The 22,554-nt window shown below is 37.1% G+C and overlaps 1 protein-coding gene across 2 annotated transcripts in view; it reads left to right on the top strand.

Annotated features, from left to right (window-relative positions):
- Window positions 1–22,145, top strand: part of LOC147157625 (CMP-N-acetylneuraminate-beta-galactosamide-alpha-2,3-sialyltransferase 1-like) — a 33,069-nt gene extending 10,924 nt beyond the window's left edge. Inside the window, exons 2-8 of one of the 2 annotated variants that reach the window (XM_086062079.1) lie at window positions 7,560–8,101; window positions 10,858–11,051; window positions 15,774–15,953; window positions 18,887–18,932; window positions 20,406–20,525; window positions 20,602–20,767; window positions 21,278–22,145. In XM_086062079.1, coding sequence (XP_085918205.1) covers window positions 7,817–8,101; window positions 10,858–11,051; window positions 15,774–15,953; window positions 18,887–18,932; window positions 20,406–20,525; window positions 20,602–20,767; window positions 21,278–21,285 — 999 coding nt within the window. In that variant the 5' untranslated portion in view covers window positions 7,560–7,816 and the 3' untranslated portion in view covers window positions 21,286–22,145. Of the gene's footprint in view, window positions 1–7,559; window positions 8,102–10,857; window positions 11,052–15,773; window positions 15,954–18,886; window positions 18,933–20,405; window positions 20,526–20,601 lie in introns of both variants that reach the window. The other variant, XM_086062078.1, reaches the window with a different exon arrangement.
- The last annotated feature ends 409 nt before the right edge of the window (window positions 22,146–22,554 follow it).

The raw sequence follows: 22,554 nt of genomic DNA, 5'->3' as shown, positions 1-22,554 counted from the left end.
ACGCTTCTTCCTGAGGACGTTCAGGTGATTTAATACTTCCCGTCTTAATCCCACACACACACACACACTGTAACTGACATGGTATGCCTCGGCCAGAAAAAGTCCCCTGACTTTCTTTGCATGCTTTGGAAGTTCCAAAGTCTCCTTGTTGTTTGATTTTGGAAGTACGGCAAATGACATAATGAGCCCCATGATAGCATTCCTTGACATTTCATTGGCTTTCAAAATCAGGTGAAGTGATTAACCTACTTTTTTTCTTGTACAGTTGATGAAGTGAAGTTAAAAACATTACAACTTATTGTACGGTTTGAATACTCATGTATGAATGTGTCACAAGTGAATAGAAGATCAGACATCTATTCAAGATTCACTTTTTTGCCTGGACGTGCAAACAAACGAATGGCCGTAACTAGAGCTGCAACGATTAAGCGATTAATTAATGTTTGTGCATTTTCTGCACTGCCAATTTTAGAGTATGTAATATTTTTCAATAAATGAGTGGAAATTAAAAATGTTTGAAGTAATCCGATTGATCGTCAATAAATTAATCAATTGTTTAAATAATCGTTAGTTGCTCCACTAGCCATGCGTGTGAAAGTAAAGTCGGATGGTCAGAAATGTTGCCTCCATATTACAATGTCAATGTTTGTTATCAGAACGTCTTATTTGCTTGTTTATGTTTTGTCTTCTGTGAATAATGCAGCAATAATTGAGGCGCACCTTCAATTTGAGGAAGGATTTTGAACCAATTGATGGGATTTGTTGCTAACATTCCAACAAGTAAGAAGTTAATGAGATCATTAAAAATAAATTGTTTCTACAAAATAATAGTATCACACCGCGATGGTGCCGTAATCACTTCACTGGTTGGTTGCAGTTTGAGCAAACAAGTCATGCTGTGGCGGTCCTCCAGAGGGAGCAGCATTTCATTTTGAGGTAAATCAAAAAACACACGGCGAGAGCGTTGCCAAAAGGAGAGAAGGCAACCATTTGGCGTTATGCGGAGTGAAGCGCGATCCGGCCTAATTAAAGCTTGTCGGGAATTAAACAACGAGATGCAGTTGTAGGACAAGACGTGCTTGGCCACTGTTTCCTTTCAAGCAGTCTGCCAAATTGTCAGCCAAATCCTCCGAGTCTATTTCCACCATTGTAAGCTGGTCGGCTGCCACATGTGTCGTGGAAATGTTTTTAACGACGAGCCGCCTTGTGCTTTAATCTCCCTCACAAATTGACGTAGTGTGGAATATAAGTTCTTCTCTCCCGTGTGACGTCACTGAATGTGAAAAAAATTGTGGCAGAAAAGGCGAACGATGACAAAAAAAAAATGCAAATTAATGTGATCATTTCCGTGTTGTTCCCTGAGTGCTAATGATTAATGGGACAGCCTGGCTTGGAGATGGAGAACTTCCTTGACAAAGCACATTAATAACAAGGCTGCTTTACATTCTCGCCCCTGCTTCATCCTCCTATCAGCGGAAGTGCAGGAAGCCTAATAACAAATGCTGCTAAAAACACTGGGGGAAAAAAACCATGCAAATGGATTAGAAAGCTACGTTTGGTTAAATACAGAGACAGATGTCCCACTTCACATTGGCAACACACATCGATAATCTTGGCTGCCCTACATTCTTTTCACCTTGCTATCAATTCTTAAAAACAAAAATCAATCATGTATGTATATATTGCACACACACATATATATATTTTATTGTAATAATGTAATAATGTCATTTTAATTGTAATTAATCGCATGACTGCAATAGTTAACTCACGATTCATCACATATTTTATATTTGATCTAAATGTACAATATTTTTCCCCTAAGTTTTCATACTCTTGTTAACATAAAAGTGGGGAAAACATGTTAAACTAATAGAAATATGGCTACATCTTTTAGTCATTGATACAGTAATTTCATAATTAATATAATTGAGATAAAAATTAAAAAAGATATATATACTGTAAAAAAAAAAAATTGTATGATATTGATTTGTGTTGAGGTCATTTTTTCTGCCACTAGATGGTATAATTGAATTTGTAAGACATTTGGTGAGAGCTGAGCTCAGTGCATTTTTCTTTTTATATTAAGAGCTATCTAATATTTAACACGATGCACTCAATCGTTTAAATCAAAACCGATTTTCCGATTCAATGTTGTGTGTCTGTGAAAGGAAACGTGAATAGATGGACAAGTGTTGTAAGAAGTACAGTAAATGGACAGATGACTATTCTTAGTAATAGAGATAAAGCAGCGATCATTTGTTGTAAAAAAAAATGGTGGCCGGTTAGCCTGGACCGTGCTGCACTCAAGTCGGGATCAACAAAATTTGTAACGGCTTGAAGCCAAGAGCAAAAACGCTGTGTGAGTGTTCCAAAATGGCAAAGTGGAGCTGGGGGAACAATTGACGGCGTGACGGCTCATCTCGAGCTGAACTGCTTTCGGGCTTCCATTCAGGGACACCGGGCGAAGGAGGTAACTCTCCGGGGAAATGCTGGCGCTCCGGGCTGCTGCACGGATGAGTGTGTGAAGGACATAAGCATTAAAGCTTAGAACACGCCAGTGTGCGTAGGAAGCATTGTTGCTGTTCCAATAAAAACATATCCAAAAAAAAATACACAGGAAAGCTGCCATTTTAGTTTGTGCTGGCCATTTTGTGATCATTTTTTGGTCTTTTATCTGAGATACTAATCGAAAATTTTGAGTTTTTGTCATTGTGATTTTCCCAAAATATTTTTAGAAATTAAAAAAAACTGACTAAATAATAAAATATGTCTAAAAATAAATTATTGGGGGGAAAAAGTTGAACTTTATAGTCTGCAAAAGCAATGCAGCAAAAAGTTACACGGATTTTTTTTTTTTTTTTTACTGATTTAATAATAAATGATACAGTGTGTGCTTTTCTGCACAGAGTGTAACAAGGTGGTCCAAATCAATACCAGTACCAAAAAAAATTTCATTTTTTTGCTGGGCTTGAATGCTTTCGCCTTCAAAATGTCAGGAGCAAAATAACCACTCCGGTTTGATTTTAGCCCGTAGACTTTTTTTCTTAACAAACCCGATGCCTCGTGAGGTTTACGCGCGGGAATTAAACATCAGCTGAACCTATCAGCGTCTCAAATAAAGTTGAACTTTGATTTTTCTCACAGTTGGGCTTAATTCGCCTCTCACATAAAAAAAGCCCGGCTGCTTATCTTGTGTTTGTTTTTAATCCGACAACAGATCTACCTTCATATCGGCGAGCTTTCAGCGCTGAACTTCTCCACTTCCTTTAATCATGTGAACAGACTTCAATGCACTCTGAAAGCCTCTTTATGCACTCGAGCAAGAAACAGCCGCCGCAGTCTTTTTTTTTATATGAAGATAAAACGCTGCCTGAAAGCCAATATGTGAGAATAAAACTCTCCCAAGTAAAGCGGCAAACTTAAAGCCTCTGCGGATTTGCAGATGTGATGCCATCAAATGTAAAAAAAAAAAAATCTTTTCATTTCACATTCTCTTAGTTACAGTATTAGTTTTGGACTGGGAAATATAGTTTTATTCCTCCCCTCCAGACCCGGATGACTTTTGAAAATTTAACGCTGTAATTAAGCCAGCACATCTTTTCTGGCATTTTGTTCATAAATGTGGCAGTAGAGTGAACCCCTTCCAAATCATGATTCACCATTCACAAATTTTTCAGTGAAACTTTATAGTGGGAGTGAATTGTATATGTGCTATAGAGTGACCTTATAATTGTATTTTTTTCAAAACACTAAACCTTGTGTATTTAGCTTACTGCTAAAAAAAAAATATATATACAAAACGCTTGTTATAGTCTTTAAGCAATGGATTTTTGAACAAAAAAATGAAGCAACACATGTAGACAGACAATATAGCACGTGCATGTGTATTTTCTTTATCCTCTGTGAAGAAAGGGACTCTTTTGTGATTAAGGGCTACATAAACTTGACTGCAGTTTACAATCTGATAATATTCTTAGATTGTATCTTCATGACTATTATACTGCCCCCTGGTGGCCAAGTCCCACACACCCAAAAAAGCTGATTTGAAAGATTGCTTCACTTTTTAGGCCTTTTTGAACAGTTTAGCCCTATTTTTAATTGTAATTTTTGCCGTATTGCATTTTTTAAATTTTTATTATTTACTCTCAGTATTTTAGTTCTCGTCTCAGTCTAACCGCCACTTGCATTCCCTGGCGTCTTTACAAGTGCTCCGCTGTATTCATGCGTCTGATTTATTTATCCACAATAGTCTTTGTTCCTTTTGTTTTGTTCCGAGCTCCCTTGTTTTCGCTGATGGTATACATGCCTTGTCAGGCCTTCAGCTCCGACCTGCCAAAAAACGAGACGTCGACATCCCGCAAGACATTAGCTTTCCTTTTTGGGCCGGCGTATCTAATCTGTCGTCGCATCCAGACACGACAGCCAACGTCACAACCAGTAAACACGCACAGAAAATGTCCTGCAGGTCCCAAAAAGCATTCCTCTTATAGGAAGTGAAAATAGGGCAAAAATATCGAGCAAACGAAAAAACGCTGACGTCTGTCCTACATCTTGAATCGTAGCCGCTGGGTTAGAATCACACAAGTATTTAAAAAAATATATATATTTTTTTTTATCATTTCCCATGGCTCACCTGTGACGTTCACAAGTAGACACTGTGATGTCATTTTCAATTTGAAGGCAAATGGCAGTAAAAGACAAAATGGCCGACTCATGAAATAGATTAAAACGGGTGGAATTTTTATTTTTAATTTAATATTCCATAAACACAATAGTAATCAGAATCCCAAGTTTAAATGAGTTTATAGAACATATAAAGGATTTTTTTGGGCTTTGTAATTTTTTAACATTTGTATTTAAATATAATATTCCAACTATTATTCTTTGCAAAATTGCAAATTTATTCTCATGAATTCACAACATATTTTAACAATTTTAGAACTTTATTTTTGTTGATTTCAAAAAAAATTCTCATAAATCTACAATTGTATTCTGGTAATATTTCATCTTAATCCTCTTAAAATCGTTTGACTTTTTCCACACATAAAGTTACACCAACAGAAACCGAAAATACTTTCTTGTAGCGACATCCCGCAAAGGTAATGACTTTTCAAAATGGAAGATTAGGGTCCCCCTCCCTTTCTGCTCAGCTTTCAGTGCAGCCTTTGCCGTCTCAGCTTGGCAAACTTTGATCAGCGTAAGTCTGCCATCCTTTAGTCAAGACAAGGTCAGGCGACCCAGAAGTGATGTCTAAAAACGTCGCCAGCTTGTCGGCAAATACTCGAGCTTCAAAGTGATTCCCGTCAAACAACAAGCCTCGTTTATTTGAAAGAGCAGCGCTGTTCATTCGAGTGTCCCCGGGTTGTCAAAGCTTCCCCCAGTAGACAATAACCCAAACTCGGCTCGTATGCAAATCTGTAGTCCACTGTGACTTAGAGCAGCAAGCGGTGCCTTCTTGTGCGACGGCTTACGTCCTTGCTGCTGATAATAAGCGTCTGAAAAGCATGTGTTAAAAAAAAAGAAAGAAAGGATGGCTGGATGGATTCATAGATATATTTATTTTACAGTCTGTGAAGGATGACTAACAATACTGCAGTTTACTCAAGAGCTGTGACCGTCCGCCTCCATGTATATCCGCTTCTGCATTATACTGCCCCCAGGTGGCCAAGCTGCACAGTACAGAAGGAGCCAATGTTCATTGAAATGAGGCAAAAACATAAATCACCTAAAAAAGCTTAATACTCATATTTGTGAGTAGTTTTACACTTGCAGTGTTACGACTTCATTCTCGTAAAATTAGCAATTCTTTCTCATGGACATATAATGCTTCCATTTTAATGATACAGCAGATAATAAAAACTTAACTTTACGTATTGTTTCATTAATAAGAATATATTAGAATTGTTATTAATAACCTGAACAGAACTTAAAGAAAAAATAAAAATAAAAATAAAAAATAAAATAAAAAAACCTGAACAGGGTTTCAGGGTGAATTTAAGTGATACGTTTTTGATTAGGAATAAGGGGTGGGACTAGATAAGTCATTTTACTTCTTATTACACCCTTTTCGGAAAGAATCTTATTGTTTTTTTGTGTTAGTTTTTTTTTTATTGAATACTGTTAGAACAATAATGTCATAGCTAAAAATATAAATATTTTATTATGTTGTGTATGTACAATCGTTTACATATATATATATATATATGTATGCGTGTATTTCTTTTCTTTTGAATTTTGCTTTTATGGGCATAAAGTCAAAGTGGTTGTTCATCAATCATGTTGAAATTTTAAGAAAAGATCATTTTAAAAAAGACCAAAAAAAATAAATCTGTTATTGTAAACATTTTTAATTTTGACACATACCACAAACATGATTAAAAAAAAAAAAACACTTTTACTACATTGTCACATTACGTGAAAATGTCATTATTTTACAAGAATATGACAAAAATATTCAGACCCCCCCTTCCCTAACTTTGTAATCGGTCGACTTGTGTCCTTCCCGCTGATAATAAGCGCCTGCCCGCCTCCCGCTCTGATTGGGAAAGCGACGGGCCCGCTGTGGCCCCCGGTGGCCTCTGAAGCCACTCGTCTTTGCTTCCCTCCAGGGGTTCCCATTTAAATGACCTGATCAATTTCTAATCAAGAAAGACCAGGAGGCTTCCTGGCTTTGCTACAAATCTTCGCTACGAGGGGGGGGGGGGCGGCTTGTTAAGAGGAAAAAGGGCACTTGGAGTATTTCTAGGGATCACTTTGCCTTGTATTACAACCTCCTCGTGCTACGTTGATTGCGCCATAACTTTACTGGAAATATGTCAACTCAATGTAGATATATAGCATTTATGAAAGCCCTTACGTCCTGGTGGAAGATCCTGTTTAAGTGCAGAGGGCGAAATGAAAAGCCCGGGCGCTGTGGGAGCTGGCATCGGAAGAAAATACGGACCCAATAAAAGCCATGCAACCTATTTTTCAGCCTTTTGTCAAGTGACACCACCAAATGCAAAATGAGGTACTTTGTTGTTGTGTTGATCACAATGGTGAGTGGGATGAGAGAAAAAAGACCCAACTGATTAACATGTGGTAGTTTTTTAGTAATCCTACATAAGAAAAAAATTACAAACAAAAGCAGTTCACTGCAAAAAGGACAGTTATGAAAAAAAGAAAGTAAAATAATCCAAATAAGCCAAATTATCTGCCAATAGAACAAGAACATTTTTCTTAAATTTACCTGCAAAATTTTGAAAAAAAAAGAAAATTTAGAAATACAATAAATACTACAATTTAAAAAATCTAGTTTTTCATACTCTTGTTAACAAAAAAAATGTAAACTAATAGAAATGGTTCGAATGAATTTTGTACGTCTCTAGCCGTCAATGGCAGTGAATGAGTTAAGTCAAAATAACTTGTCAGAGCAAAATAAGCAAATTTAGGTTAAATTCAAGAGATTATATCTGGGATTTCAGTTTTTGCAGTGTGGTAGAATCTTCTCATACTCATCCTTGTGTGTGTGTGTTTCCGTGTAGCCTAAACTGAATGTCCTTTTGTTTGCATTTTAGGTAGATGATTAAACGAGCAGGTAACCCGCCAGCCGTTGACCTTATTGAGCGGATGTGGGAGCGGAACGAGCTGCATGAACCTCATTAGCCCGACCATATCAAGCAGAGAGCCGCCCATTCTCGGATTTGATAAAGGACGTTCGAGATGTGAAAAATCGAGAAGCTGAGCGCCGAACTGCTTAAAAAATGATCCCCATGCTATTTTTATCCTCGGCGCACTCAAGGTTCCCAGCCAACTGACTCCCAGCCGTGACAGCATGACGCGCCCCAAACTCAGGAAGTTGAAGACGTTGGCTGTGTTGTTGTGCATCGTGACGTTCACCACCTTCCTCTTCAGCTACACCTTGCGGGAGCCGTCCAGCTTCTTCTTTAAGTACGCCTTCCGCTTGGTCGCCGCCCCCAAGGGCCCGTGCGCCTGTCGGCAGTGCATGACCGAGGCTGATGACCACCTTTGGTTCACGGAGCGTTTCAACCAATCGGTCCACCCGCTCTTGACCAGGGATAACAGCGCCCTATCGGACGAAACCTTCAAATGGTGGCAGGTACGGTACCTGGTGTTTTCATCCCTTTGTGTTCAGTGGTGATTTTGGGTATGAGCGATATGTGCGGCCACACAGAGAGAGCCAAAGGGGGGTCTCCAGTTCGGGTTCGAGGGTGGCCAGGAGCAATCAAACAGGTCACATATAGACAAACAACCGCTCACAGACAATTTGGAGATGGCAAAGTCCAATGTTGTATTTGTTTATTTTGGGCTCACAGCCTATTTCAATAACACAAACACAACTCATGAATTTTGCTATACACTTATCATTCTAAAACTAATAAAAATGTTGCACAATTTTTTAATTCCAAATGTATTTATATTTATAATATTTAATAAAATTTCAAAAATATTAAATATTAAAAAAGTCTCCTCTTGTAATTATAAAATTACATCTTTGTTTTTATAAAATACTAGATTTTTAGCTTTAACAAAAATGTGGATAATTTTAAAGAAATACCTATATATGCAAATTGAGCATTTTTTCTCCTTTAAAATACATTGCGATATAATATTCATCTCATTTGTAGTTTCTGGTCATAAAACGGGCACAACAGGACAGCTGGTACTGATATCAGCAGCCGTCGCGAGTATCCGATACCTTGGAGAAAAAAAAGCTGGTCATTGACCTGATACCAAAACCTGGGATGGGTACTCGCTCATCCCAAGTAAAATTACAACTTTATTTTCATAAAATATGAGACTTTTAGCTTTAACAAAAATGTGGTAATTTTTAGACATTTTCCACAAGATTCAAACTTTATTCTGTTAAAGTTAACCTTTTCCCCCTTTAACAATATGCTAATTACTTTTAACATTGACATTATGTCTTCGCTTTCATGCGCATGTTGTCTTTTAGAAGGGAGGCCTTTATTTTTAGATTAGACTGAACAAAAGGGACTTATGGAGAAATACTGACAAAAACCTGGGCAAATAAATAAAAAATAAAAATGGATGCTCACAACATTGTGGAGTGACCACATGTTGGCATCGACTGAAATACAATCTGTTTCCAAATTATGTAAGATTATCTGTAAATCTGGGATCTTGCAAAATGATATATATATTTAACTCCATCCAAGTGCCTGTTGTGTTTTGCTGCTGTTTTGGTTAGCAACAGAAGAACTAATCTCAACTGCGTGCAGGAGGCGAAGCTGATTGAATATCAGTTGGGTTAGCCTTGGTGGAGGTTATTGTGTGTCACTTTAGTCAACATATGGATTTAGGTTTTTTTTACCACTATTGATGCAAAGATTCTAAGCAACTTTACTTTTTCCTACTAAATTCAAATCAGCCCAGTGCCTAATTTAGTTTGTTTTCACAAAATTCACAACACGCAACCATCCTACCACGTTTATCGCGAAGGCAGCCGAGCACATCTTCTATCCCGCGTTCACCTCACACCGTGTCCAATTAGAAGCCAGAGTAGAGAAAATAAGAGCGCAGGGTTGCCTCCTGTCACAAGTGATTTGAGCAAACGCCTTTCAGACGAGGCCTCGTGAACCAAATGTCACGCGTGTCAACAGCTGACTGCCAATGATGTCAAGGGCGTGACCTGTGCATGAGCCTTTGCTATTTTGTTTTATAATGCATGTCAAAGCTAAATGGATAGAAAAGTACACTATATTCTCCAGTTAAGCCTTTATACTCCTGTTTCATTTTAGTTATGTTAGCAAGCCCGTTTGAACGGTTGCTAACTAAAACAGCAGCACCTACTGGAGTGTCTAACCAGTTTCAAATGAATTAAGCTCTCAACATGGCATGTTGTAAACGAGTTTCTGTATTAACTCATTCACTGTCATGAATTAATTTTAAAAAAGATTATTAAAAATGACAGGCGATTACATTTTTCAATTGTAATTAATCGCATGACTTCACTAGTTAACTCACGATTAATCACAAATTTTATGTCTGTCCTAAATGTAAAATAAAAAATTGTAGGTTTTCATACTCTTGTTAAAAAAAGTGGGAAAAAAAATTAAACTAATAGAAATAGTTAAAATTATTTTTTTTCCCCGTCAATGGCAGTGAATGAATTAAAAAATATATATATTATTAAAAATTCGGGGCGTCAGGCGATTAAAATTTGTAATCACAAATTTTATATCTGTTCTAAATGTACAATAAAACAAATCTAGGTTTTCATACTCGTTAACAAAAGTGGGGGGGAAAGCTAAACTAATAGAAATAGTTCAAATGAATTTTAACGTTTATAGCCGTCAATGGCAGTGAATGAGTTGAAAAGTATCTCACATTATTGGAGTTGTAGTGGTCGCTCCACAATGTTGTGTGCATGTTCATCTTGCCAGAAGCTACTGCTTGTGACTTATTTGGGGAATATGACAGTTTAAGTCTTGTGATTCAAAACCATTTAAATCCAGCAGTCACCTCATTAGAGCGCACAAAATATTTATTGTATAGCTCAAAATGAATTGTCCAATGGGAAAAGTCTCGTCCTGCTTCCTGCCTGCTTGGCACAAAAAGCAGTGCGCGCACACACGCTGCTGCATTTATTTTATCTGCTGTCTCAACGAGTTGAAAGCCACCAGAAGACCACCAGGCAACAACCCCCCCCCCCCCCCGCCCCCCACACCCCCACATCCATCCCCCTGAGGACATGTCAGTAATGTGTTGGCCTCCTGAAGCTCCTTTGCCCTTGTTCAATCGCTTCCGCTTAAATTTAGCCCGCAGCAAAGCGCACGCTATGAGGTCGCTGTTTTTTGTGCTCCACCCTCCACCCCCTCGCCCCCCAACCAGTGGCTGCAGCTGGAGAAGCGTCCGGCCAACTTCAGCGAGGTGGTGGAGGAGCTTTTCCAAGTCATTCCGGACGACGCGCTCTACGCTGACGCCGGGCCCGAGCGCTGCCGGACCTGCGCCGTGGTGGGCAACTCTGGGAACCTGAAGGGATCCCAGTATGGAGGCCTCATCGACTCCTGTGATTTAATTATAAGGTCAGTGAGTCTTGTAAATCTGCCGTTATACTCGATGGAGATTGTATTCATGCAGTATGCGTTTATGTCCCCTCCAAAAGTATTGGGACGGCAGGGTCAATTCTTTTGTTTTTTGTTGTATACTGAAGGACAAGTTCCAAATTCCAGCTTTGATTTCATGGTATACCTCGACGTGTGCTGCTCAAGTGAGCAAAAGTATCGGAACAGACATTATTAAATGATCTTAATATTAATGAATAACTTTTAATATTTGCGACCCATTGACTTCACCAGACTGTTGCATTCTGAATTTATATGAATGGAAGAAACTTTCAATTAACTCATTCACTGCCATTGACGGCTATAGACGTCAAAAATTCATTTGAACTATTTATATTAGTTTAAAAAAAAATAATACACTTTTGCTAACAGTATGAAAACCTAGATTATTATTTTTTTAATTTTAGAACAGATATAAAATTTGTGATTAATCGTTAGTTAGGTCATGTGATTAATTACAATTAAAAAAAAAATAATCGCCTGACGGGCCTAATTTAAAAAATATATATATTAAAAATAAGGGGTGTTTAATCGTAATTAATTAATTAATTAATTAATTTGATCAATCGCGAGTTAACTAGTGAAGTCATGAGATTAATTACGATTAAAAACTTTGAAGGCTATAAACGTCAATTAGTAAAAAATAATTTAACATTTTTTTTCCACTTTTGTTAACAAGAGTATAAAAACCTAGCTTATCATCCGGCCCAGCCGCCGCCGTGACAGCGCTACGGCGTTGTCTTACCGATTCAATTATACGGCACCGCCGAGACATGCGTTCGCTATCCCAGCCATTAGAGCAGCACGTCGTTGCATGGCGCTGGAAATATTTTTAATTCATCCCAGCGTGATATCAGCTGTCACGCCCGGTTGGGGGGGGGGGGGGGGGGGGATTGGTACTGAGCCAAAAGGTCACACGGAGCAGCAACACAACAAGCCGTGTAACAATGGAAATACATAACAGCAAATGCTTCATCCATAAATATATTTGTCCTAAGTACAGATAAAAAGAGAAGAATTATTTGGGGTACTTGTGTGCACATCCATCAGCAGTGTCTTGCGCTGCTATTTGCCGGACTGAATAGAGGATCAGTCAAAAGCTTATATTGGCGAGCGTGATGTAAGCCGGTGCAAATCATTTGATTGAGATGGATCTTTAAGCCAGCATAGCAAATGGTTTTCGGTGCGTCACATTTGGTTGTTGTTTAAAAATGGCTTTAGGAGCTCAACTCCTTGAATATCGGACTGCTGAGATGCTAACAAAGATTGATAATGCAAGGTGATGCATCAAAGTCATGGCTGCGTCGGCGATGACGTCTGCTCAGTTCGATTGGCTGCTTAGTAAAGGGTGGTGCTATTCTATTCCTTTTTTTATGTCTCACTCGTCTTGTGGTGAAAGGCAAAGAAAATACGGCGAACCACCACAAATTCATGGCGGCATTTAGTGGCATCTTGGTGCCAAGCAACTGTATTGAATTGAAAGGAGAGGGGGGAAAAAAGTGCTTTGGCGCCATCTTGTGGCATCATAAAAACCTTTAAATTAACATATACACCGTATGTGTCTGTATATATATGTGTGTGTTTATATGCTGTATATATATATATATATATATATATATATATATATATATATATATATATATATATATATTGGGGGTGCTAAAAAAATCGATTCGGCAATATATCGCGATATTACGGCGCGCGATTCTCGAATCAATTCGATATGCGGCCGAATCGATTTTTAAACATCAATTTTTTATGGGAATATTCAACAAAACGTCTTATTAGGGTTAGGGTTCACACGTTAAGCATGGAAGAATGTAATATTAAAGGAACATTAAGCCTTAATATTTTATTTCAATGCTGTTCAAAAAATGAAACAGATTGCAACAGATTGTTTGTTAAATAAAGTGGCTCATAGTTATAAGTCTAAAGTTTCAGATAAATGAATACATTTTCATTTGTACAAGTTTACAGATGAGTATTTTCGAAATTTGAGTTTTAAAAAAATGGCAATAATCAATGTATAGATTTGTATCGGGATTAATCGGTATCGAATCGAATCGTGACCTATGAATCGTGATACGAATTGAATCGGCAGGTACTAGGCAATTCACACCCCTAATATATATATATATATATATATAAATATATATATATATATATATATATATATATATATATATATATATATATATATATATATATATATATATATGTGAACATCATTCTTTTTGCAAACTGCAGTGTCATGTTGTCCCTAAGCAGTTCCACATCACATTTTTAATTTTATTTTGAAGCACAGCTTAGTCAGTGTTGTGCTCCTCCGGCAACACCATGACATCATTACTGTCTTGAGCATGATTTCACCTTTGATCCTCGCACCGGCGCGAACCTTTTTGCATCCGGGCATTTACAGAGTTTCTTTTTTTTTAATGTCGCCATTATAAATAAATAAACACAAAAGCGCAGATCCTTTACGAGACGCATAAAAATAAAAGTTTCTGTTAAACCCTGAAGTCTTTTATGCGTCGTGATCTGATGTCTCGGCTCGTCTAATAAAAATGTGCTCGGCGCTCCTCTGGGGGATTCGTCCGCCAGGAGCGCGTAAGCATTTGGAGAAGTTAACCTTAAGAAAAAGGAGGAGCGGCAGTCGGCGTGTGAAATGAGACAGTCGTGAAATACCGCTGACCTTTAAAGTGTTACTTGCTTATTACATGCTGCGTGAGCTCACACTGCACCCCAAGCGCAAAGGGCAACATTTGCAGGATACTGTGAGAAATATCTGGAAACATAAACATGTCAAGGTTGTTTACATCGACTGGGTGACATAAAAACATATTATTGAAATGAGTGGTTGGCTCAAAAAAAAAAAGGCATTTTGACTGTTGACATGAGAACGCTAACGGGTTTTTTATGTCAACTAATAAATACAATGCAATTATGTTTTATTGATTTTCAAATGTTGTTTATTCACAGATAAGTCAAAGCTGGATAATTGTCTAACTTTAATTTTGCATTAGTATTTATTCAGTCGTGTGCAAGAAGTAAACAAAATTGCAAAAATAATAAAACAAAATATTTTAATTACAATAGTATTAATAAATAGTATTAGGTATATGCAAGAGCACCTTTTTTCAGACCGATACCAAGTACATAAAATTTCCTTAAAAAAAAAAAAAAGTTGGCAGATAAATTAGCTGTCAACTTTTTAATAAATAGATAAAAAGTTGGCAGATAAATTAGCTGTCAACGTTTTTTGTTTTTTTTTTCTAGTTTCTTATCACCGATTCCTCAAAATTAGGCCTTGTATTAGCTTGAAACTTGTTATTGGTATTCGCCCATCAGTAATAATAATAATTATTATTATTATTATTATTATTATTATTATTATTATAATAAATATGTAACAATAACATATCACAAATAAATTATATTATGATTGCGCTAGAGCAGTTGATACAATTTTTTTTATTTATTCGGTAGTAAGTTAAGTATACTTTCATTGGTCAAACACAAAACTAAAATAACAAAATAACTCAAAATTGGATGCATTGTAGGAAAAAAATGTAAGTTAAATAAATGAACAGTTGCATTTTTATATTACATTAAGTACTGTACTTTCATCACTTGCACACAAAACAAAGACAGTTCAAAAATAGCATATTAAATGTATATGACAGATGTAATACAAATTTTTAAACAATATTGAACATAAAATATGCCATCATATGAGAAAATTACCCATTTAAATTGGAATATACTTTCCAACCTTTTGTCAATGGTTGCATGTTATTTTATTAGGGACACCCGAAAACTCGAATGCGGTTCAGTACAAGAATTTAAATTAATAAATAAAATCGCATAACAAATGGAAGCAAAACGAACTGTGTAAAAATGCAATTTGTATATCAGAGTGCTATTATAGTATCATGAAAAAGAAGTGTGCATCCCACACTGGTGCGACGCCCCCTGTTTACAAAGATAAAAATACTCCATTTTGATTCCCACTGTCTAATAGGTGTTAATTAACAATTGGCACGAAGTAACACTAGGACCCTTGCATGAATGTTACAAATGAACATGGCAGTTATTGTGACTTTACTGTCATGTAAAAAGTGACCCAAAAATGTATTGTGGTAACTATGTAATATTTTTCTTGCTAGTGGCTGCATTTTATCGTCTAATCTTTTCCATCACAGGTTGAAACTCGATGCCTTTTTGCCAAAAGAGGCCTGTTAGAGTCTTACAGGTTTGGGTGGAAAATGTCAGCAGAGTGAGTAATGAGCAAAGTGATATTGCCAAGACCTCAGCGGACAAGACGGGCCACGTTGCTCATAGTTGATGCTGATGGTGGGTGGGGGGTGTGGGGGGGGGGGGGGGGGTCATCCTTATGATTTGTCTCCTGTGGCGCTGACAGCCAGCATCCAAACTGCCTCTTGAATTCTCGGCAATTACCTCAGCTGCAGAAGCGACTATTGTTGGGTGTAATAACAGGGAGCCCCGCGTTGTTGCGCTGGAAATGGACACCGGATTGTTCTAAATTGCTGTTTGGGAGTCCAGAAATTGTCGTAATGGGACACATTGTGCTTCTCTTCGTGTGCTTACATTGTTCTGAAAATAAGCGAGAAGGCTGTTTTCATGTGGTCAGTCCAATCTGTATGCATTTTTATTTTGCTCCAGAATGAACCAAGCACTCACAGCCGGGTTCGAGGAAGACGTGGGCGCCAGGACAACGCATCATTTGATGTATCCGGAAAGCGCCAGGGACCTGGACAACGAAACCAGCCTGGTGCTCATCCCCTTCAAGACTCTGGACCTGCAGTGGATCATCAGCGCCTTGACCACGGGCACCATTAAAAAGTAGGTGCAAATACCCCAGCTACACTGATTGTGTTAATTTGTTTGATATAGCACCCACGCATCAAACTGTTTGTTTGTTTTTTTACATAAACCTGCACGTAAAAACTACAAAGGTTTATAACCGATGTCGCAAAATGGCAGCAAAGCATTTCAGTTTAAACCTCCTCAACTCACTTCAACAAAGTTCTTTGTCACCAAGATGTCACAAGATGGAGGCAAATCATTACTTTCGTCTACATATAGTTCATATCAAGGCACAGAAAACCCCTTGCCGTCTTCTGATTGCCGTTAATGGCCATAACTGCCAACCTCCAGCTAGCTAGGTAGTTAGCTAAAGCTAGCTAACAAGCTACCTTGCTCGCTAGGTAGGTAGTTAGCTAAAGCTCAAGCTAGCTAAAGAGCTACCTTGCTCGCTAGCTAGGTAGTTGTCTAGCTATTTCGCTAGCTATAGCTTTAATTGCCTTACCTGCCAACATTTAGGATGTTAGCTTGCTAGCTAGTTAGCTAGTGCTAAACTTCTTTACCACTATAAACTGTCCAATTGTTTTTTTCCAGAAATGACTTTCTTCAGGCTGCTGATTGGCTAAATCTGGAGACGGGCATTTTCAATTGATGTATTTAGTGTGGGCAGAATTGTATGAGAGGAAAAAAAGAAGTACATTTTTATTTTTACTTGAAGTTAGATTCCATTTTCACCTGTATTTATGGGAAAATGGCATATCAAAGGATTGATTTATGGTCCTATAAATCGATATCGGGCTGTTAAAAGGAAAATTGATTGGGTTCGATTCATCGATTTTTCAAACCCAGCCCACAGACTGGCAACAAAATTTCAGCTGGGATAATATACACATGCACATCAACATTCCTCGAGTGTTGTGAGGGGTAGTTTGACTCCAAATATTCTCGAAAATTAATATTGGCAGACAGTGTCATAAAACAACAGGTGTTGTGGTCATTAAGTGCATAAAAGTGCTTCACATGATTTACTATTATTTGGAATACTGTTGACGTATTAAAATGATGAATGGGACCAGGCCTAGTTTCAAATCTATATATTTTTTTTAATTATGTGCTATTTCCTTCAAGCTATACTCGGGCATAAATGTGTCTTCAAGGCAGTTTGTAAAGGTGAGGCGCTAAGATGCTTTAAAAAAACGACACTGAGATTTGCCAAAACAAGAATAATCCTCCAATAAATTCCTCCTCCGCATGCTAAATCCGCAATGGCCTGTGGTTTAATGACTGAGCCTTCCTGATAGTAAAAAATAAAAAATAAAAATGAATGTATACTTCTGCCTGTAAGTCGGCACCGGAGGTAAACCCAAACAAATGTGTCTAATAAAAGTGCAGTTGTTGCCCGGGCAATCATTCTGCATCATTAAATGTCCTTTTTACAAGCCGAAAGACTGCACACCCGTCCGTGTCGAAGGTGGAATTGTGTGCGCGTATGTTTGAAGCAAAATCTTCATTCTGAGATAGCCGTACTGAAGTTGAGCAACTTGATGTGTGGGAGTGTGCATAATAACAAAAACAAATTGAGTAATGTGTTTTGAATGAGAAAAATAGCATGATATAATTTTATACCTTATATAAAAGCATACAATAATCATATCATTAAGTATAATTTAAAAGAATTGAGCAGTTTTTGTCACCGTTTCTCAAAAGACATGTACAATATAAAACACGCTGACGTATATTGTCCTGGAGACTCATATCTATGGAGGACCAAAACTGCCAAATAAAAAAAAATAGATAAATGACTGAATAAATCAATAAATAAAAGTGAAAATATAAGTCGACTTTAAAAATATAATTCAAAAATTTAATACAAATAATAATATAAATGGAAATAAAAGCAACAAAAAAAATACATATATATATATATATATATATATAAAATTAAATGAGATTTTATCAAAAAATAAAAACGGCAGAGCCCAACCCAAGACACGCTAAGGACCGCCCCCTCATTTGAATAACATTTCAACCTGACAGAGCATCTGCAGCATGAAATAAATAAATGTGAACGTAGAACGCCTTTATTTATTGATTGATATTTCATTCTATTTACATATTAATTTTTGTATTTATTTCCACATTTATTTTTACATTTATTTATATTTTTTGGATCTCATTTATTTATTTATTTTTACTCTTATTTAGGGATATATATATATATATATATATATATATATATATATATATATATATATATATTATTTCCATTTATATTTATTTTTTATTTAATTTTCCCCCCAACATTTTTTATCCATTTTTATTTTCACTTGTATTCATTTCTTTTATTTATGTAGTCATTTATTTATTTTTAATTTGGCTGTTTTGGGCCTCCATACATATCCACTGTCGGATTGTCAGTTCAACAGCATATTAGTCGTTCTTCACAGAGGATAAGGAATATTCGCCTGCGTATTGTTTTTCTCACTGTTTGTGTTAGAATACACGTTGCTTAAAGGGTAAAGCCCTTTTCACACTGCGCTCACTCAGTGTAAAGAGTCGCCCGGCAAATTACCAATTCCCAGCGTGCCCCTGTTTGGAAGTGTTGATCATATGAATTATCCGAACCAGTGCACCCCATCTCATTGCAATGCCAATTGCTGACGTCGGCAGTTTGGCCGCAGCAGCGCCGGGGTGACACGCATATGAAAAGTGATGCAAACATTCTACCCGAGCGCACGTGAATGTGAAATTTCCTCCCGTGGCATTTAAACAGCTTTGTTCAAACATGCGTAACAACGGTGACACGGGGTCATCATCAACTAAATGAGATGGAAGTCATACGTGGACGACTGCATCGTGTGCGTGTCACGCCACTGACGGCATAAACAGGCCGTAAAATGCAATTGATGACTGTTTTTAAGGTGATGACAAAACATACTAACCTGCTTTTTGTTTTGTTTCTTCTCTCGCAGCACTTACGTTCCAGTCATGTCCAGGATTAAGGCAAACAAGGATAAGGTAGTTTTATGTATTTCCTTTCAAATATGTTATCTTTTGAAAGAAATGTTTAATTTGTCTGCAGTTACAGCAATGCAGCAATATCCATCCCCATACTTCAATGCACTTTACAGCGCATGAGCGCACATTGTAATAAGAGTAAAGAATATGCAAATGAGGCAAGTGGGGACTAATTCGTTGAAAATGAATGCCGATGTGTCAAATCAGTGGTTCTTAACCTTGTTGGAGGTGCTGAACCCCACCAGTTTCTTTTGCGCATTCTCCAAACCCTTCTTTATTGAAAAGGAAAATGTGATTATTTTTTTTTTTCTTCCAAGTTTAAGACATAGCTATAGCTCAGAGGTCTGCAACCTTCGGCTTTGGAGCGACATGTGGTTCCTTAGTCTCTCTTGTGTGGCTCCCTGTGGATCTCTAAAAAATTGAGAAAATAATATTGTTTTACATATATTTAAATTTTACATATTCTTTAAATGAATTCCTGATTTAGATAAAATAATAATAATTAAATATTTTAAAAAATAAATGTCTTTCAAAATGTGTAAGTTGTCAGCCAAAGAGAGACAAACGGTAGATGAAAATGTTTTAAAAAGTACCTAAAAATGTCCAAAAGGTGACCATAAAATGTCCACAAAGGAATAAGAAAAGCAGAAAATGACCATAAAATGTCCATGAAATTGTCAATAATGTCAGAGAATTATTTTTTTATGAAATCCCCCCCCCCAAAAAAAATTACCACCATAAAATGTCCACAAAATTGCCAAAAATATGAGAAAATTGATGTAAAAAAAAAAAAAGACAGGGGAAAAAAGTAAAACAAATAAATCACCACCATAAAATTTCCCCAAAATTGCCAAAAATGTGAGAACATTTATTTTTTTATTTTATTTTTTTTAAAGGCAGGGAAAAAACTTTTACAAAAATTACCACCATAAAATATCCACAAAATTGCATCCGTAGCAGGAAGATGGCAGCTCTAGTAAGGTGAGACTACAGCTATGTAACATAATTAGTGCTTACTAGACCTACGTTTATATTGAAAAAATTTATTTATGCGATACATTTTTTTTTGCATACTAATGACATAAACAATCATTCTTTAAAATTAATGAATTATTAGTTCACCACTAGATGGCACGAGGGATCACTGAATGTCTGTGGGGCAATGAAAACAGAGGCCCAGAATTTAACCCTGTGGAACACCATATGTTCCGTTTTACATGTAAATTCATATTGCGCATATTCGTCCGACCACTTAGTTTTTCCTCGACATAATGTGAAGGAATGACAAAAATAAAAAAATCACACGACGTACCATCGCGACAAAAGTCAAAAGTCGACTACTGAGCGCAGCCAATGATGGCCAGGCGGTGTATATCACCACAAATCATTTGAGGTTTGATTGAACCACTGTGTTAAGTTTTACTGCAAAAAAATAGTTGTGTGGGTAAACATTTTTTTTCTTATCCTCTGCAGGTGTTGATTTACAACCCAACATTTTTCAAGTACGTCTATGAGTCTTGGCTGGAGGGTCACGGACGTTATCCCTCCACCGGCTTCCTCGGCTTGCTGTTCGCCATCCACGTATGCGACGAGGTAACACCGCCGATGCAACTTTGAACCGGATTCATAACTGAATATTTTTGCACAGACGTTTGTGCTCATATTGCAGGTGAGTGTGTTTGGCTTCGGCGCAGACCAGAACGGGAACTGGCACCACTACTGGGAGGAGAACCTTCTGGCCGGCGCTTTCAGATACACCGGCGTCCATGATGCCGATTTTGAATTTAACGTCACGCATCTTTTGGCGGACAAACACAAAATCCGAATGTTTAAAGGTAGATGAGGCCAGGAGGTGCATCAAATGAACATGTTTTCTATTTTTAGCTTCCGACCATATTGTTATATTAAAACTCATTCACTGCCATTGACGGCTATAGACATAAAAAATTCATGTGAATTATGAAAATCTTGAATTTTTTTTATTGTACATTTATAACAGATTTTAAATTTCATGCAATTAATTACGATTAAATGCCCCTTATTTTTATTTTTATTAATTATTAGGCCCGTCTGCAAATTTTTTATTGTAATTAATCACATGACTTCACTAGTTAACTAACAATTAATCACACATTTTATTTATGTTCTAAATTTACAATAAATGTTTTTTTCTAGGTTTTCATACTCTTGTTAGCAAAAGTGGATTATTTTTTTTAAACTAACAGAAATAGTCCAAATGAATTTTTGACGTCTATAGCCGTCAATGGCAGTGAATGAGTTAAGAGCCTCGATTAAGAGCCGTGTGCAATTTAATGACATCTAAAATCCTCAATTTGGATTTCAAGGACTCTGAAGTCTTTAATCACACTGTAAAGGAGACAAAGAAGACTGCACGGACTCCATTTTCCCTCGTGAAGACAGCACTTCATCACCAATCATCGAAATGACACTTTACAGTCTCAATGCAGCTCTGCTTACCATTTGGCTTATGCAGCGTTTCATCCCTTCTGTGTCCAGACCGCAAACGAATGACTAGTTTTATCTCAACCACTGTTTTCAAAACAGCGAGTGGAAATGCAGAACACCAACAGATCTTCATAATTGATGGGTGAGCAGTTAATAAAGAGGCCCAACTATTTGTGCACAAAAAAAAAAGGTAAATTCTCCATGTTTTATAACAGAGGCAGTATTTATAGTATGTGTCAAAAAAGAGCTCCACTTCTGTTGACAGACTAAATATAGCTCTTTGTTTAATTAGACCATTAAAAAAAAGTGCAATATATTCTGCACTGTGGTGCCTTATCTGTAATGATTTCTGTCACACAATTGAATGAAAACTATCAAGTGCCTTTGGTGAGTTTAGCTTGTATTTCGATCAGTGAAGTGAAACTACATTATTATTCAAGCTCCAGCCACTGTTCCGTAAAATGTTTACACATTCCACGGAAACACATTGTTGATATGATGCCAACGCTTGCAGACACCTGGCTGTGCAGTTTCAATGGAATAATGTTCAAAATCAACACTGATGTTGATGGTCGTTGGGCAAATGTGGGATTTTGTTTCGCTTCATGTGCCTTACAACATTTGGTTACATTTTTGTCCTCCATATGAGAGCAGACTAATTCCAAATGAGCTGATTTAAATGTCATGTCTTTGTGTGCTGCTGCCAAATATGTCAACAGTGCCACCAGGTGGACAACAGCTTTTACCTAGTGAGGGTGGGGGGGGGGGGGGCGTACTCAATGCCGTTGATCGTGCTGTTGACTGATGTATGCTTTTCTGCCCAGTCCTCAAAATGAACAAAATATTTTATTTCCTACTGACTGAAAAAATGTGTAATGTGACAAGAAATGTCTGATTGGTATTTGTTACTCAGACTTCATTATTAAATATTTCTTAGATAAAAACCAAGCTATGAAAATGTTTTTTTTTTCTATTTAATTCAAATGCGCATTGATGACGTGTTTTGGTGACAATCTAAAGCGAAAACGATGTATTTTCTACTTCCTGGCTTTAAAAATAAAAACGTTTTGTGGAAGCTAATATTTTCCATAAGCACCAAGTAGGCTATTTGCACATCTGCACAGGCACACGATAAATTGACAAGGCTTCTCCTCTC

This window comes from Leptonotus elevatus, chromosome 19 (assembly GCF_054856555.1).
Source record: "Leptonotus elevatus isolate MCC_2025b chromosome 19, RoL_Lele_1.0, whole genome shotgun sequence".
NCBI classification, from domain to species: domain Eukaryota; kingdom Metazoa; phylum Chordata; class Actinopteri; order Syngnathiformes; family Syngnathidae; genus Leptonotus; species Leptonotus elevatus.
Note: the sequence above shows the minus strand (reverse complement) of the source record. Positions and strands in the feature narration are given on the sequence as shown.